This window comes from Pyrus communis, chromosome 4, assembly GCF_963583255.1.
Source record: "Pyrus communis chromosome 4, drPyrComm1.1, whole genome shotgun sequence".
NCBI lineage: Eukaryota > Viridiplantae > Streptophyta > Magnoliopsida > Rosales > Rosaceae > Pyrus > Pyrus communis.
In genome coordinates this window covers 27,561,403-27,578,669 of record NC_084806.1, presented here as the reverse complement: position 1 = coordinate 27,578,669, position 17,267 = coordinate 27,561,403, and the positions used below count along the sequence as shown (strand labels likewise).

Below are 17,267 nucleotides of genomic sequence, written 5' to 3'. Positions count from 1 at the left end.
CTCCATCTCTCTTTGCCCCACTTCCTCTTCCTTTCAGTAAAATAGGCCAAAACATGGTTAAGTTTTAACCTACACCATTCCATGTGATCTACAACAACAACAACTAACCCTAATGAATCCTAAAACACCATTACACTTGGTTTTGCGCCAAGTCCTTCTTTAGCTCCAAGTACACCATATCATTTCTTGTAGTTTTTCCTAGGTCTTTCTCTACCCTTTTTGCCATGAGCCTTTGTCTCGTAGTCACATCTTCTAACCGAAGCATTTGTAAGTCTTCGGTTCATGTGTTCAACCTATCTTAACTGATTTTCTATCATATTATCTAAAATTGTAGCCACTCTTACTGTATCTTGGATATTTCATTCTTAATCTAATCTTTTCTTTGGTGCCCACATATCCTAAGTTTTTCACTACACTCATTTTTTGCACTTGATCTAAAAAGAAAAAAAATGTTGTGGCCTATATTTAACTGAGAAGGGAAGGGGGCTGGCGGCTTAGAGAAAGAAAATAGACATAGAGATATGTTTGTAGGGTTGTAGAGGGATGTGTGTAGATGATGTCTTATTCCTCCTACGCAGTGCCTTTATTTATAGTAATAAGAGAGAGAAGAAATTTTTCTCCTCCAAGGAATACAAGTCCATATAGGAAAGAATAACTAGAATCAAACCTAATCTAGGATTTACACAATCACACTTAAACTAGAAGTTTATAACACTCTCCCTTGAGTGTGTAAATACTCAAGTAGATTAAGCATCATGTAGAGGTTGAGGAAGTCGACTCGTCGGCACTGATTCTGGGAACACTTTATTCTCAATAAGGTAGGAACTTGCATAAAGAAGTAAGTCTCACAAAAAAACCCTATGGCTATGGTAAAAACCCAAGTAGGGATAAAACCCATAGTCTAAGGAAAAATGCGTGAGTAATGCAAAGTCAAATGAAACGTCTACAGGATGTCATCAGGGATATGATCAACCTAAGGCGGGTGCCTCATCAAAACCTAGTTAGGTAGCAAAAACCCATTAGAAAAAATGCTCCTAATCGTAGGGAAAAAAAAGTATATTAAGATCAAGCAAGTATACTTCAGGATACTCCCCCTGCGTTTGACACAATTCCAAAGAGAACTAGCAATGTTACAACTCAGAAAGTTTACGCATACCAATTCCTTGAACAAGCTTTTGAAACGTCACATTCGGTAGTGATTTGGTGAAGAGGTCGGCCAGATTGTCTTGTGAATGGATTTGCGTGACTTCAAGCTTCTGATGTTCTTGTTGTTGATGTGAGAAGAAAAACTTTGGCATAATGTGCTTGGTGTTGTCTCCTTTGATGTAACCCTTCTTGAGTCATTCGATGGATGTTGCGTTGTCTTCATAGATCGTCATTGGGACGTCAATAACGGGGTGAAGATTGCAGGAGCTTTAAATATGGCCTACAACTACTCTCAACCAAAAACATTCTCGAGTTGCTTCATGTAAGGCGAGAATTTCAGCATGGTTAGACGAAGTGGCAACTAAGATCTGTTTAGTTGACCTCCAAGAGATTGTGGTGCCTCCAATGGTAAAGACATAACCCATTTAAGAACGTGCCTTGTGCGGATCAGATAAGTATACTGTGTCGGTATAACCAACTAGGCGAGAATCGACTCGAGATAAGGAGGTGCGACATCACTCGAGGATCCGTAGGGATAAAAAAAGCCTAAGCCTAAAATCGTAGTACCCTTAAGGTAACAGAAGATGTCTTAGTGTCTGCATGTTGGTGCATTACTGTATCTTGTCAAAAAATTAACGGCAAAGAAGATGTTGGGGCTAGTGCATTAAGCTAAGTACAATAAAGCACCTATCACACTTAGATAAGGAACTTTAGGCTCCAAAATCTCTTCATCATTTTCCTTCGGACGGAAGGGATCTCGTTTTGCATCTAGCGATTGAACGACAATAGAAGTACTCGAAGGCTTCGCTTTATCCTCGTTAAAATGATGCAACCTTCTGGGTGTAGTTCGATTGATGTACTAAGATTCCATCCGAACATTGCTTTATCTTGAGACTGAGACAGTATCGAGTTTTTCCTAAATCTTTCATCTTAAATTTCGACTTTAGGTGTGCGGTAGTTCTCGTGAGCTCTTCAGGAGTTTTGATGAGATTCATGTCATCAACATCGGCAACTATCACAAAATTGGAATGTGACTTCTTAATGAACACATAAGGGCATAGTTCGTTGTTCACATATCCTTGACTAGTCAAATACTCACTCAGACGATTATACCACATTCTTCTGACTAGCGACAGGAAGACTGTCTCATAGAAATGACAATCCACAAAATGAGTGGTAAACAAATCGTCTATCAAAGGTTCTAAGTAGCGAGTAATCGAAAGAGAATCATATCCGATATAGATTCCCATTATTCGCTGAGGCCCCATTTATGTACGTAAGGGCTACGAAATCGACACATAGACCGCATAACCAAAAATGTGCAGATGCGATAGTCGGGTTCGTATCCGATAACCAATTGAAGGGTGCTATATGATTATGTCGCAACATGCCTCAGGCAGACCAACATGGCTGCGTGCAATATTGCATGGCCCTAAGCAGCAATCGAGAGCTTGGTACATATGACCAACAATCAAGCAATCATTTGTAAGCGCTTAATGAATGCCTTTGCCAGGGCGTTCTGGATGTGAATATGGGGTACTGGATGTTCAACTTCAATCTCAACTGACATGCAATAATCATAAAAAGTTTTGAATGTAAATTCTCCAACATTACCTAATCGAATAGATTTGATCGGATAATTATGGTGGTGAGCCCTAAGCTTGATAACATGAGCCAACAATTTGGAGAATGCAGCGTTCCTTGTGGACAACATGCATACGTGTGACCAACGTGTGGAAGCGTAAACCAAAACCATAAAATATCTAAATGGTCTGCAATGAGGGTGAATCAGTCCACAAATGTCCTCCTGAATCTTTTGTAGAAAATAGGAGGATTCAAATCAACCTAAGTCATAAGAAGGCTTAATAATAAGCTTTCCCATAGAACAAGTTTGACATGCGATTCCTTGAATCGAACCTAAACTTCGTGTTAATGGATGTCTGTGTGATGATTTAAGGATACAGCGCATCGCTATTCATCCAGGGTGTCCCAAATAATCATGCCAAAGTGTAATTTCTTGTGCGGTCCTAGAGGTAGGGTTGGCCATATAGTGGTTTTCTACAGGGCATATGGTCGTAGTATACAGACCACTCGGGATAGGCTCCATCTTCTTTAGAATACATTTTTGGCCATATTCGTAGGAAGTTATGCACAGAAATTCAACTCCGTTTTCTACATAGGTTTCAACATGGTAATTATTATCTCTAATGTCCTTGAAACTCAACAACGTTCTTTTGGAATGCAGAGAATAAAGTGCCTCCTCAATGGTCAAAATTGAACCATTGGACAACATTATACGTGCCTTACTGTATCATTCGATCAAGTTGGATGGGCCTGAGAAGGTTGTCAGAGGTGCATTCTTAGGTATGAAGTTAGTGAAATAGATGCATTCATGCAAAACAATGTGCGTGGTTACACTATCTGCCAGACAACTAAATTTCCCACTAATCATACCTAGAATAAAAATTAAATTGAATCGGTCACATGCATAAAAGTTCTAAAAACAAATATCCATTCAAAATAATTTTAAGTATTCAAGGATGCTAATTAATAAAAACTTAATATCCAAAAAACAAATCTCCAACAAATAATCCAAACACAGAGGAAAATTGTTCAAAATTTAACCAAAAACACAAGGGGGGTTCAGCCACTAGGTGGAATTCGGCCCTAATGTCTAAATTTCAACTAGAAAAATAGTTTATATCTAAGATTCTAATATTCCATAAGGGTAACGGCCTCTTGAAAGTTAGAAACCTCCAGCTTGGTACTCTTCGGTTCGTCCACTTTCATAAAGTTTGATTCAAACTTCTTGAGACGACAATGATATTCAGCTACAACCTTTTGGGGAGCTCGTTAAACACGGGACCAATGGTCCTTTAAACCACAGTGATAACACATATCCACATCCATGGTTTCGGGTGCTTTGCCCTTATTCTTGAAGTTTGGGGCATTGGTAGCGAGGTTAAGGCATTTCTGGGCTTTGTTTCCTCCTTTAGATAGGCATTGGCTCTGTTGACCTTGTCATTGTGGCTTCTGGACGCCCCTACCACGCCTCTTTTGGCGTTTTGGGCGTTGGTTTATGCTATAGTGTGCTTCAGGCACATCAGTCGCCCCAGTAGGTCGAGCTTGATGATTTTTCATCAATAGCTGATTCTGCTTTTTAGCGAGAAGTAAAACAGAAATCAAATCTGAAAAACTTAGTGAACTTTTTAGCTCTATATTATTGCTGAAAGAAAATATTAGTAGCAGAGAATGTTGAATAGGTATTCTCTAGAAGATCCTTTTCAAAGTTTCGTTACAAAACTTGAGAAGTGATTGGATTCGACAAACTTCAAAATTATATTCATTCACAAACTTAAAGTCTTGGAAGCACAAATGCTGCCAGTCATGTCTTGCTTCAGGCAAGAAGATGTCCTTTTGGTGATCAAAATGATCAACCAAAGCGGCCCATAGTGCTCGTGAATCCTCCTCAGCAAGATACTTGGTTTGCAATGCGTCATGAATATGTCTTCAGATAAAGATCATGACAATGACTTTCTCAGCTTCACCAACTGGGTTGTCCATCTCATCTTCAATGGCGGGACACAAATTCTTTGCAGTGAGGTGGAGCTTCACATCTTCGACCCACTTGAGATAGTTTCTTCCAGAGACCTCTAAAGCGATGAAGTCGAGTTTGTTCAAATTCAACATGTTCCTATTACAAAATAGATGGACTAGATGTGGTTAGTGTAATGGAGAAAAAATCAATCCATTCACATAGGAGTAGAACATTCAGGTTTTAATAGACATGTATTGGTTTAAATTCGCATGAAAAACTTCGGGTTTTCATGGGTGATGTTTTTAAGGAAAACTTCAGGTTTTCAAACAAGACATGTTTCTAGAAACTTCAGGTTTCGAAATAAGTATGAACTTTAGGTTCATATGTTCCTGCAAACAAACACAAATATATATACAAAAATATGTAACAAGAAAATATGCAAATAGAACTTCAGGTCTATAATTATAATTGAATTAATTATTTGGACTTCGGGTCAAATTTAAAGTGTGGATGAAAAATTATAAAACCCAAATTGTCTAAAAAAAATAAACAATTAAGCTCAGGCCCGAAAACATGGGCCAAAGGCCACATGTGGGTTGAGCAAATTGGAACTGTGCGGTCCAAGCCCAAACTTGGGCTGGAATGGGCGGATCAAGCCAAGGGGGTTCAGGCCCAATGCAGTAAACGGGCTACCAAGGAAAAAACGGGGCCAAAAATAGGCCCAGGCAAGGGCACTAATCCTATGTGGCATGGTGCACGTGCACCGATGCACCAGCTGCAGGCTGGGATTGTGTGTGGCGCGAACAGATGAACCCGGGAGGATGCAATCCAGTGCGTCGCAGGACACGGGGACACCATAGTTACGGGCTAGTGTCGTTTGCGGGCCTAGAGTCTAATTCAGCTTAATAGGCTGTTTGGAGTTGGATAGTGGTAGCAAAAGCAAACAGCAAGCCCAAAAAAGGTGATGTGCGATGCAGGCCTGAGGGTTCGAGGCCTACTAGGGCTTGGGTCTGGAAACCCAAAACACCCCAGCGGCGCAGGGTGTTGGTTTTGAACCGGAAAAAGCTCCGGCATTGCTTTAGGTGACTTTCCTCGGGTGGTCACGGCACGGCGATGCACGAGGATTTAATTGGGAACCCTAGGTTTGGACGGAAAAATCAAGTTTCAACATTGGGGGGGGGGGGTCTGAGAAACCTTTGAGGATTCGAAGAATCCGTCGAGAAATTCAACGATTTCTATCTGTTTTTCTGAGAAAAACTCATCGTCGCCGACAATGGTTTGGTTCGAAGCACGACTGCAGGTTGTGATTTCCCATGGAAAATGGCGATGAGGCCGTGACCGACTACGGGCGGCGCTGGGTCATGTGTTTGATGCCAAAACGGTGTCGTCTTAGATGGAGCATGGGTTCGGCTCCGGTGCATCGCAGCCTAGAGATGCTCGCTTGAGCTTGGGTTGTGTCACATGTCATGGGTTTAAAGAATCCTAAGAGTTTCCGATTTTTTTATATTTTTATATTTTTATTTTTTATAATTCAATGCATATTGGCAAGTAATTTTAATGAATGAACATATATTTGATTCAATTCATGGCAAATATCAAATTCACATAATTCAACAATTATGAATATAATGCATACACAATTTATGTAGAATCTAAAATTTGAAAAACGTAAAGTTGGGTCATGCATTATGGTGAATGTTCATGTTATCACGGCTGCAAAAATATTGAGATAAAAATCGTTGTATTTGGAAGAACCTGATTGTGTGATGATATTGATGAACTGGTTTGATGTAGAAAGCTTCCACGTCAGATTCCTAAGTACAGCGGTATAAGCGTGCTGATAATGTGTTGTGGCCTATATTTAACTGACAGGGGAAGAGGGGCCGGCGGCTCAGAGAAAGAAAATAGAGATAGATGTGTTTGTTAGGATTGTAGAGGAATTTGTATAGAGGATGTCTTATTCCCCTTATACAATGCCTTTATTTATAGTAATAAGAGAGAGAAGAAATCATTTTCTTCCAAAGAATAAAAAATAACTAAAATCAAATATAATGTAGGATTTACACAATCATACTTAAACTAGAAGTTCATACTTAAACCAGAAGTTTATAACAAAAAAAAATAATTGTAAAGAAAAAAATAAGATAAATGACAAAAAAAAAAAAAAAAAAAGAAGGGAACGAGGAACAACCCGAAAGAAAGAAAGACACTATTTCACTCTCAAATTGAGGAAGACTGAATACGAAGAGAAGCTCCCTCCATCATCGGCCCGCCGCCGTCAGCCACTCTCTTGTTTTTCCTTTCGAATTTCTCCACCTCCATTTCTTCTTCTTATTTCTTCAGCTTGCTCCTTTGCCGCCACCTCTCCCTCTCCCTCTGCCTCCACCTCACGGTGATGAGTAAGTATCCAAACTGATTTCTCTGAATATTTTCCTCTATTTGTTTCGTTGATAGGATTATGGTTATGGAATTTCAAATTTAAGGTTAGGATTAATGAGGTTTTAATTAATCAATTTCTCTGTTCCTCAATTGATCTTAGGGTTTGTGTATTTGTTATAATTTTGGGATTCATGTTTTGGGTCAATTGATGTAGGATTTGCTAGAATTTTTTATATTTTGGCCCGAACGTTGAAAGGATTGTTTTTGACGATGAGAAAAATTAAATTGATATGTCAATGATATGATAGTAGATATAGTCTTCTTAGTATATGTCTATTATATCCATAAGGTGTTACACGGCACGCATTTTTGTTGTTGTTTAAGCATGTAAGTTTTTATTCATGTAATTTTCATATGATACGCTTATCTGGGTTTCATGCTTGGTTTCGGAACGAACTTGGTAAGAAAAAAATGATAGTAGATCTACCAGTTTGATGTATCTGAATTTGGTATGCCCTCTATTGACAAAAGACGTTTTTGGTTTCCCACTATAGGTTCTTGGTTTCTCTGTTATACGCTCTTGATTGATGTTCAAAACTGATTTTGTCAGAAAAGAAAAAATTGATAGTTTAGCTACCTGATATAATTATTGTAGTTTTCTGAATGAATAGGAGTGCACAAAAATGGGAATATAATTATCGGCTGATTGTTGGATAACAAGCAAGTCTTTGTTGCATGTCAGTGCTTCGGGTTTTGCCCTCTTTGAGTTCAATTATTAAAGATTTGATTTTGGATGTTTTTAACAGAATGTAAATAAACTATCCAATTCTGAGTGTTCATGATGAGATTGATCGGTAGATTGAGATTTCGTGCTTTATTTCATCCTGATGACCTTAATCTAATATTTGGGCGTTGTTCATCTGTGGCCTAAGGCATTGAAGGCTGCTGTTGCCAACAGTGTCCTTTGGGTGATTTTCTTGTAGTAATTGTAGGATGGTTTGAAGAACCGAAGGCCGTTGATTTGGAGTAATGGGTAGCAGTGAGATGGACAAACCCTCTAAAGAGAAAGAGAAGGAGACAAAGACAACACCTGCTAGTACGCAGGTCCATTTGTGTGTTTTATTGTCTTTGTTATGATAATTTGAGGCCCTCTCATACTGGCAGTTAGCAAAGAGCTTTAATGTTTTTTTATTTTTTTATTTTTTATTTTTATATTTTTTTTAAATTCAAATTTGCAGGAGCAGTCTGCGACTACCAGTGCTGGTGCTGTTAATCCTGAGTGGTCGGGATTTCAGGTTACAATATGAAAAGCCTTAGTTTTTGGTATTTCTGTTTCGTTTAAGGTATCTTTGGAATTTATTGCGGGTAGTTGTTTGTTCAACAGGCATATTCTCCAATACCTCCACATGGATTTATGGCTTCAAGTCCTCAAGCTCACCCCTATATGTGGGGGGTTCAGGTATATTGGTGCCTATAAGACTTTTTTTTTTTTTTGTTTAATCTTGATTCATGATCAACGAAAAAAATTCCTGATTATTCAACTTTGGACTGCACTTTGTAAAACATTTGACTTTTATGTTATTTTTTACTCAGTGGCTTTTGGACATCTAGAGTTGCGAGCTGTGGGCAGTATAGTGGGAACTTAACTAAACATCTGTTATTTTTTTACAAATCATTTGGAAAGTGTTAATAAACTGAAGACCTGAAGACAGCATTGGTTCATCTGAAAGACCTTGCCTTTAAGATTTGTTTTCAAGTTTCTGGGATATTGAGCACGTTAACAAGAATGGGATACAGATGTAGGAGCATTATGGCTGTGTACTGACTGTCTTTTTAACCACGGGTTCTTGAGAATTAGACTTAGAAAGGATTTTTCTTTAGTTTGATGAAGTAACTTATTTTTCTCTCATTCCAAAACAAAAAACACAAAAAATGAAGTGACTTACCTTTGGTTTTTTTTTTTTTTTTTTCTTTTTTTTGTCTATTAACTAACAGTCTACAATTTTGATTTTTTTTCCCTTTTGAAGTTACAAAAGGACGTGGGTAATGGTATTGAAAGTATTGTTGAAAATGGGACTCAATTTTAATTCTTTTGATGCTTCAAACTTGCAAATGGGCTGATAACTGGTTTATTTATATTAACAATGTCTAATTTTCAGCATATTATGCCACCCTATGGTACCCCTCCGCACCCATATGTTGCAATGTATCCCCATGGTGGCTTATATGCTCACCCGTCTATGCCTCCTGTAAGTTTTTGTCTATTTTGCTTCAGCTGAATTACCAGTCTCTAGCCTCATTTTCCAGATGGCACTAACTCTTGATGCCTTGCTCTAATTTTAAACAGGGATCTTATCCTTTTAGCCCGTTTGCTATGCCTACTCCAAATGGTATTGTAGAGGCTTCTGTAAGTTTCTGTCGCTACACCATTTGTTGCTTAAGATAAGGTATTTTTCCATTTGAGTAGATGAGATAGAATTTAAAAAATTCCATTTAGGGTAACACACCTGGGAGCATGGAAGCAGATGGTAAGCCATCTGAGGTCAAGGACAAATTACCAATAAAACGATCAAAAGGAAGCTTGGGCAGTTTGAATATGATTACAGGGAAGAATAACGAGCTTGGCAAAACATCAGGAGCCTCTGCTAATGGAGTTTATTCCAAAAGGTAACTGATAATGTTTAGTGCCTATTGGCCTTTATATCAGGGATTCCAGCTGTCCCCTTACTGAAATATTTGGGTTTAAAACACTTTGGATGGAAAGGGAAAAAGATAGGGAGATCAAAGCCATCTATTTGATCAACTGTGTGTGTATCTTTTGTCTATTCCAATTTATTCCATGAAAGTGATCGTGAAGGAAATCATTTTTGCATAGATGCTTGTCGTAGCTCATAATGTCTAGTAAGGATTGGATCCTTATTATGAAATCAAATCTAGGTCAGAGCAGTTCAGGGCAAATATGGTGTCTTTCCTCGGATCTGTCATTCTTATACCATGTTTTCGCATGTTAATTTTGGTAATGCTTGAATATACTTTGGAAATGCAGTGCTGAGAGTGCTAGTGATGGTACAAGTGAAGGAAGTGATGCAAATTCTCAGAGTGTAAGTTCCATGCCGTTGAAGTTGAATATTTGGTTGTTTATTTTATTTGAGCTAGATAAACTGGCCCTCATGTTGTTTATATCGAGCCTATTGTATTGAACGGCTCTTGATTTTTTTTTTTCTTCCTTGCAGTTTTTTGTTAAGAAATAATTTTTATGCGTGCTGCTTCTGTTTTCCATCATATTTTCATTACTTGTGTAGGATTCACAATTGAAGTCTGGGGTCAGGCAAGATTCTTTGGAAGGTTTGATTATATTATTTTCTGAGGCTGTTAATCTTTACTTAAGAGATTTTACTAAGAATTTATATGGCCTTATTGCAGGTGATGTATCTCAGAATGGCAGTTCTGCACATGGTTCTCAAAATGGAGCACCAAACACACATACCATGTTGAATCAGACGATGGCCGTCATGCCAATAACGGCTGCTGGTGCTCCTGGCGTTGTTCCTGGTCCTGCAACTAACTTAAATATTGGGATGGATTATTGGGGAGCTCCACCTTCTGCCGCCATGCCTGCAATGCATGGGAAGGTTGCAACCACTCCAGTATCAGCAGGAATAGTTACTGCTGGGTCTCGGGATAGTGTTCAGTCACAGCTTTGGTTACAAGTAATATTTGCCCCTGTGTTTTAAATTCAATCTCTTTTCTTCTTATCAAGTTTTTTTACGTGCTCTTAGTTAATCTGCTTTCCGTTAAGAGATAGTTTATAGATCTTATTAAAAAGAGGAAGAATATTCACTTTGAGAATGCAAAGTGATGGTTACATTTTTGTGTTGCATAAATTGCATTCCATGTGAAAAGTGGTATTTGTGCATGCTTTCTTAGCATTTAGGCTATCAATAGAATTTTGAAACAGTTATATCTTGTGGCTGTAGGACTGTAGATGGACGTTGTTATATGAAAACATGGTGTAGTTAAGTCAATTGAGTTTATAGTTAATGGGTAAAACAAATTTTTCATTGCTTCTGAAGAAAGCTATAACCACCTAGGGCATCTGCATGGATTATTTTTACGCAGTTATTCTGATTTTCATGCTTATTTGGAAGCGTAGTGCTATCTTCACACCTATTTTTACTTCTCACACACCCTTCTCAATTTCCGGCCATCGGATCGAATAAAGTGAAGAAGACCAATGGCCAAAAGTTAACAAGGGTGTGTGGGAGGTAAAAATGGTTGTGTGAATAGCAATATCCTATTTGGAATTGCATTCTGGCTTTCTTCTCATCTGAATTGCTGTTAACATGAACCATGTTAAGATTAGCAAGTCCACTAGTCAAGTACTTGTTTTTATTTCTGATTGCTATTACCTCTATTATGACTTAGTAGTCCACTATACTTGTTTTGTGGCTATAACCTACACATAAACGCGGTGTTCTGATTCTGGATGTGTGCTCTATAGTAAGGGGATGCAATATGTATGTAATTTTTAAAGAAATCCCTTACTTCATACATATTCGAGGTAATTAGAGATGGATGCTCGACAACTAGTTGTTTGCATGCCCATATGTGGTTTTGTCAATAGGCACCGTACTTGTTAATTGCATGTTGCAAGGTTGGTGTCCTTCATAGGTTTCTCCTCAGATACATGATGTAGGATCACCCTTGTTTTGGGCTGTCACCAGAAATTGGAGGGGCGGTAGATTCTAGGGTCTAATCTTAAGGTGTATGGTAAAAAACAGTGTAGTAAGTACTAATGTAAAGGGTGGGTAGCTCATTAATGGCCGACAAATACTTGTTCGTGTTCTGGGCTGGGAAGCCGTAATTTAAGAACACTGTTTTGGTTATTTTTTGTACTTTGTGTAGATTTTGATGATTGGCACTGTGAGAGTTTGTCGGATATGACTTTTAAGTTGGATTGGGAATTGGTGAGTGAAGTCTAGGGATGGGTTACGTTGAAGAATAAGGCGCTGCTTGGTGAATGGCTTTTTCTGATTTCCTCTGGAAAGGGAGCCATTGTGGCATAAGGTAACAATTACGAAATACAGGTGGAGAGAACAGTTGGGATGCTAGTGTAGAGACCAAAGGGGTCTGATTCAATCCTTGGAAGGACATGTCTGAAATAAGAATTGGCCAAATAGAGTAACTATTTAACACCCAAACAAGAAATAATATAGGTTCATGACTGGACTAATTTAAAATCAGCCCACAAGCTAGTATGAAGTAGTACCAAAATGAAGGAAAAAAAAAACCTGTGATACATAAACTACAAAAATGCCTAAAACAATAATAGTCTAATATGACTGGTCTGGCCAAATATTATCAATCCCATTATAGTACATTACCAAGAAATCTTCCTTACATTGCCCTTGAAAGTTTGATGTGTGCAAACCAACATCATTCGCACAATATCTATCTTTTCATTTTTCCTCATTTGTTTTTGTGGTTCGGTCATTTATGTTGATGGAGCAAGGAGTACGAGTAGCATTTACCCAAGTTATAAAGGATATGTATGATGGAGTAAGGACTACCGTAATAACTCATGAAGGACAAGTAGAAAGCTTTCCTATAACTGTAGGGTTACATTGAGGCTCATCTTTAAGTCCTTACCTCTTTGTATTGGGAATGGATGAGTTAACAGGACTTATCCAAGATGATATTCCTTGGTGTATGCTTTTCGCAGACGATATAGTATTGATAGATGAAACTCAAGAGGGAGTAAATGCGAAGCTGAACCTTTGGCGGGAAGTGTTGGAATATAAAGGTCTTTGCCTAAGTAGGTCAAAGACAGAGTATATGGAGTGCAAGTTCTGTGGGAACGGAGGTCCAAATGAGTTAGGGGTGAGGATTGGAGATCATGAAGTACCAAAGAGCAAACACTTTAGCTATTTTGGATCTATCTTGCAAAAGAACAAAGAATTGGATGAAGACCTCAATCATAGAATGCAAGTTGATGAAGTGGAAGAGTGCATCGGGTGTGTTGTGCGACCGTTGTATGCTACTAAAGCTGAAGGGAAAATTTTATAGGATGACAATAAGGCCAGCAAAGCTTAATGGCACGAATGTTGGGCGGTGAAGCACCAACACGTAGTGGACGTCTTGAGTAGATTAATGGAGAAGGCTCAAGAAAATCAGCTGATCAAAGGTTTAGGCATTGGGCAAGAAAGGGTGGAGATCTCTCATCTTCAATTTGCTGATGATACTATTTTCTTCTTGGCGGATGATGAGGAAGTTTGGAACAATTTATTAGAGGTGCTCAATTTATTTTGTACTGTTTCAGGGTTGAAAATCAACAAAGCAAAGTGTTCTTTGGCTGGAATAAACTCAGATTGTGAGAAATTAAAAAGGTTGGCAGATTCTTGGGGTTGTGAGGTGGGTAGTTGGCCAATAAAGTATTTGGGTCTCCCTCTTGGGGGTAGGCCAAGAGCACTTACGTTTTGGGATCCAGTGGTAGAAAAAATGGAAAAAAGACTTCAAAATTGGAAGAAGGCCTTCTTATCCAGAGGAGGCAGATTAACTTTGATTCAATCTGTTTTGGGAAGCTTGCCAATCTACTACATGTCCTTGTTCAAAATTCCTTGCGGGGTGATTGGACGCCTAGAAAAACTAATGAAAGGATTTCTTTGGGAGGGGGTGGAGGAAGGAAAGAAAAACCACCTGGTGAAATGGGAGATAGTTATTAAAAGTAAGGAGGAAGGGGGTTTAGGAGTAGGGAATTTGAGGAATCAGAATGAAGCGTTATTGGCTAAGTGGTTGTGGAGATTCCCAAAGGAACCAAATTCTCTCTGGCACAAGGTGATAAGAAGCAAGTATGGGCTGCAGGATAATGGGTGGAATGCAAATCCTCCATTGCGGGGTTCAAGTCGAAGCCCCTGGAAAGATATTTTGTGTGGTCTCCAATCATTTCTACAATGTTGCAAGTTTGAGGTGGGCAATGGGGAGAGGGTGAGGTGTTGGGAGGATGGTTGGTTGGAAGGGGGACCATTGAAAGAACAATTTCCTAGATTATTCTTGTTATCGAGAATGCACAACCAGAACATTGCAAGTTTTGTGGATCTTTCTATCAATTCTTTGAGCTGGAATTTTGATTTCAGGAGAAATTTGAATGAGGTGGAGATAGAAGAGGCGGCTAGATTATTACAGAAAGTGGAAAATGTTCGATTGTCTCAATCAAGAGCGGATGATAGAAGGTGGAAACTGGAATTATCAGGATTGTTCACTTGCAAATCCTATCGCTCTTTCTTGAGCAACAATGGGATTGTGCAACATTTTCCACCCTCTTCTCAGATTTGGAAATCAAAAGTTCCTCCGAAGGTCAAAGTTCTTGTGTGGCTAGTGGCTATTGGGAGGCTCAACACTTGTGATCAAATTCAAAGGAGAAGTCCTTTTATTTGCATCTCTCCCCATTGGTGCAGTTTGTGTAAAGCAAAGGAGGAAAGTGTTAACCACATTTTTCTTCATTGTTCTTACACGATTCAACTGTGTTGGAAATTGTTTCAGGAGGTTAGAGTAAGTTGGGTCATCCCAAAGGGTTGTTTCGAGCTTCTAAGCACTAATTTTGAGGCTCTAGGAATTGGGAGGAAAGCTAAAGCTTTGTGGGGTGGTCTGGTGTCGGCAGTTTTTTGGAACATTTGGTTGGAGCGTAACAAAAGAATTTTTGAGGATTATACTGGTGTGGGGGTAGCAGATCTATGGGGAAGAGTAAGATATTGGGCAGCCTTCTGGGCTTCAGTTTCAAATGAATTTAAGAATTACTCTCTTTCTCACATACTGTGGGATATGTTAGCAGTAGTAAAATGATTTTGGTTGAGGTTGTCCTACTTGTAATCTGATCCTCTGGAGAGTTTTTCTTGTTCTGTTCTTGGTGGATTTCTTATCCACTTTCTGTGTATTACACTTTTCTTTTTTAATAAATTGTTATAGTTTCTTCTAAAAAAAAAAAAAGCACCAACACGTACACAAAATGAGTGTAACAGAGATGAGAATGCTTTGTTGGATGTTTGGGCACATGAGAAAGGACAGGATTAGGAACGAGGACATCCGAGGTAAATTGGGAGTGGCCAAAATTGAAGATAAGTTGAAAGAAATTGGTTAGGGTGATTTGGACATGTGAAACAAAGACCTACAGACGTTCCGGTTAGAAGATGTGATTACAAGACAGAGGCTTAGGGCCAAAGGCGTGGAGGAAGACCTAGGAAGACTTGGAAAGAGATTCTAAGAAAAGACTTGGACTACTTGGATCTAATGGAAGACATGGCACAAAACCGAGTGCAGTGGCGTTCTAGGATTCATATAGCCAACCGCACTTAGTGGAATAAGGCTTTATTGTTGTTGTTGTGGTCATTTTTGACCTACAAAATTCCTACCCCATAGAGCATCTAGACTCCAATTTGTTTTGCAGGTGGATTACATATTTGAGTTGAAGGTGTCATGTATGATATTTCATTGATGTTATGATTACTAGCATGGTAGATGTTTCTATTAGTTTCCAGTGAACTTGTATGTATTTTTGAGTGAATGCTGAATTCCCGTTTTGGGCGAAATTTTGTGGTATGTGTTTAATATCAATGTTCTCAGATTGTGTCAGACTTACGGAGTGTCACAAACTATGCTTTAATAAAGTATCTAGCACGTTTTCAAGCTCCTCTTTGTTTTTCACTTCACCACATTTTTAAGCACCCTCACCTCTTGTTTTTTGACTCAGGATGAGAGAGAGCTTAAAAGACAGAAAAGAAAGCAGTCAAATAGGGAATCCGCTCGTCGATCTAGGTTGCGCAAGCAGGTAATTTTCTGCCTCCGTTAATTTTCTCCCACTACTTGGCACTGTTTGTACCATATGGACTCATATGATGTATATGCATGATTTTGAATAGGCGGAATGCGATGAGCTGGCCCAGAGTGCTGAAGCCTTAAAAGAGGAAAATGGCACTCTTAGATCAGAAGTTAACCGGATCAGGAGCGAGTATGAGCTGCTTCTCTCAGAGAATGCCTCTCTAAAGGTAACGTTTAATACTTGGTTTGTTTTAGTACATATTATTTCAAAGAAAAAGAGATTATATTACCAGCTAATTCCCATCCTGCCTTAAGGCGCAAAGGATCTGTTGAATTTTCGCTATAATTTTTTTTTTGTAATTTATTTGTTTTCAATCAGTACAATCCCAATTACTAGAAATTGTTCAAGCAAACCTGATTTAGGATTGCTTTGATCCAAAACAGAGTTTGCCAACATTCGTGATCTTGATAGTTTTTTTCACGTATTGCATAGCGACAATTGAATTCGACACAGATGTTTTCATGTAAACTCTCAAGTAATTAAAATTTTCATTTAAAATGCCTGGTCACATTCTAACTCCTTATAACATAATTGATTGGATAAGCCTTGGGGGTAAGTGATGCACTATCAGTCTGATCCAGATTCTAGTTTCTTCATTTCCCATAGCAATGTGTGGATCCAGACTCCAGATATCTGTCTTGGTGGGAACTTGAATGGAAATATAATTTTGATTAGGGAGTCCCATGTTAAACCGGACGTGCTACTTTCTACAGGAGAGGCTTGGAGAAATTCCTGGTCACGAAGATGTACGGTCTGCCAGAAGTGAACCACATTTGAGCAATGACACTAAACAGATTGCACAAACAGAACGGCATGGCGGCCTCTAGGATGAGTAGCTGAGCTTTGTGCTGCGTTCTTGCAGGAGCACCATCTAACCTATTAGCAACAGGGAGTTTATTTTGCATAGCGTGTAGTTTGACCTTTGTCCAAGTTTTAACCTTTTATATTTTAGGAGATGTTTACGCGATGCAGATCATATTTATTTCTGCTTGGGCCTACCTTTAAGAGTTGAAGGCCGAAGATGATATGTCTTGAGTATGAAATTAATGTTATACCCTTGTTTGTTTCTTAAGGGTAGTCGCATTCACACTTAAATTCATTTGTATTGAATTATGGCCGATGAATCCGTAACTTGGGAGATTGATTCAGTATATGCTACTCTCTAACAGAAATCTTGATCCGTAAACTGCTTTATTTCTATGTTTACTCTCTAACAAAAATCTTGATCCGTAAAGTGTTTTGTTTTTATTTTTTTATTATCTTTTTCTTTTGTTGTACTTTTTTTGTTTTGTTTTTGGTTATGTTTACCATTTCTATGCTGGTTGCATTAGG

General features: G+C 38.6%; 1 protein-coding gene across 2 annotated transcripts; it reads left to right on the top strand.

The window, feature by feature from the left end:
• The first annotated feature begins 6,873 nt into the window (after nt 1-6,873).
• On the top strand, nt 6,874-17,135 carry LOC137730918 (bZIP transcription factor 16-like). Of its 2 annotated transcripts, XM_068469920.1 has the most exons (13): nt 6,874-7,083; nt 7,996-8,167; nt 8,302-8,358; nt 8,448-8,522; nt 9,223-9,312; nt 9,411-9,470; nt 9,561-9,730; nt 10,110-10,164; nt 10,366-10,408; nt 10,487-10,773; nt 15,807-15,884; nt 15,976-16,101; nt 16,649-17,135. In XM_068469920.1, the coding sequence occupies exons 2-13, from the start codon at nt 8,093-8,095 to the stop codon at nt 16,760-16,762; spliced, it is 1,230 nt and encodes a 409-aa protein (XP_068326021.1). In that variant the 5' UTR covers nt 6,874-7,083; nt 7,996-8,092; the 3' UTR covers nt 16,763-17,135. The 2 variants fall into 2 exon arrangements, with proteins under 2 accessions (XP_068326021.1, XP_068326022.1); XM_068469921.1 differs by lacking the exon at nt 6,874-7,083 and having other exon boundaries at nt 8,075-8,159.
• The last annotated feature ends 132 nt before the right edge of the window (nt 17,136-17,267 follow it).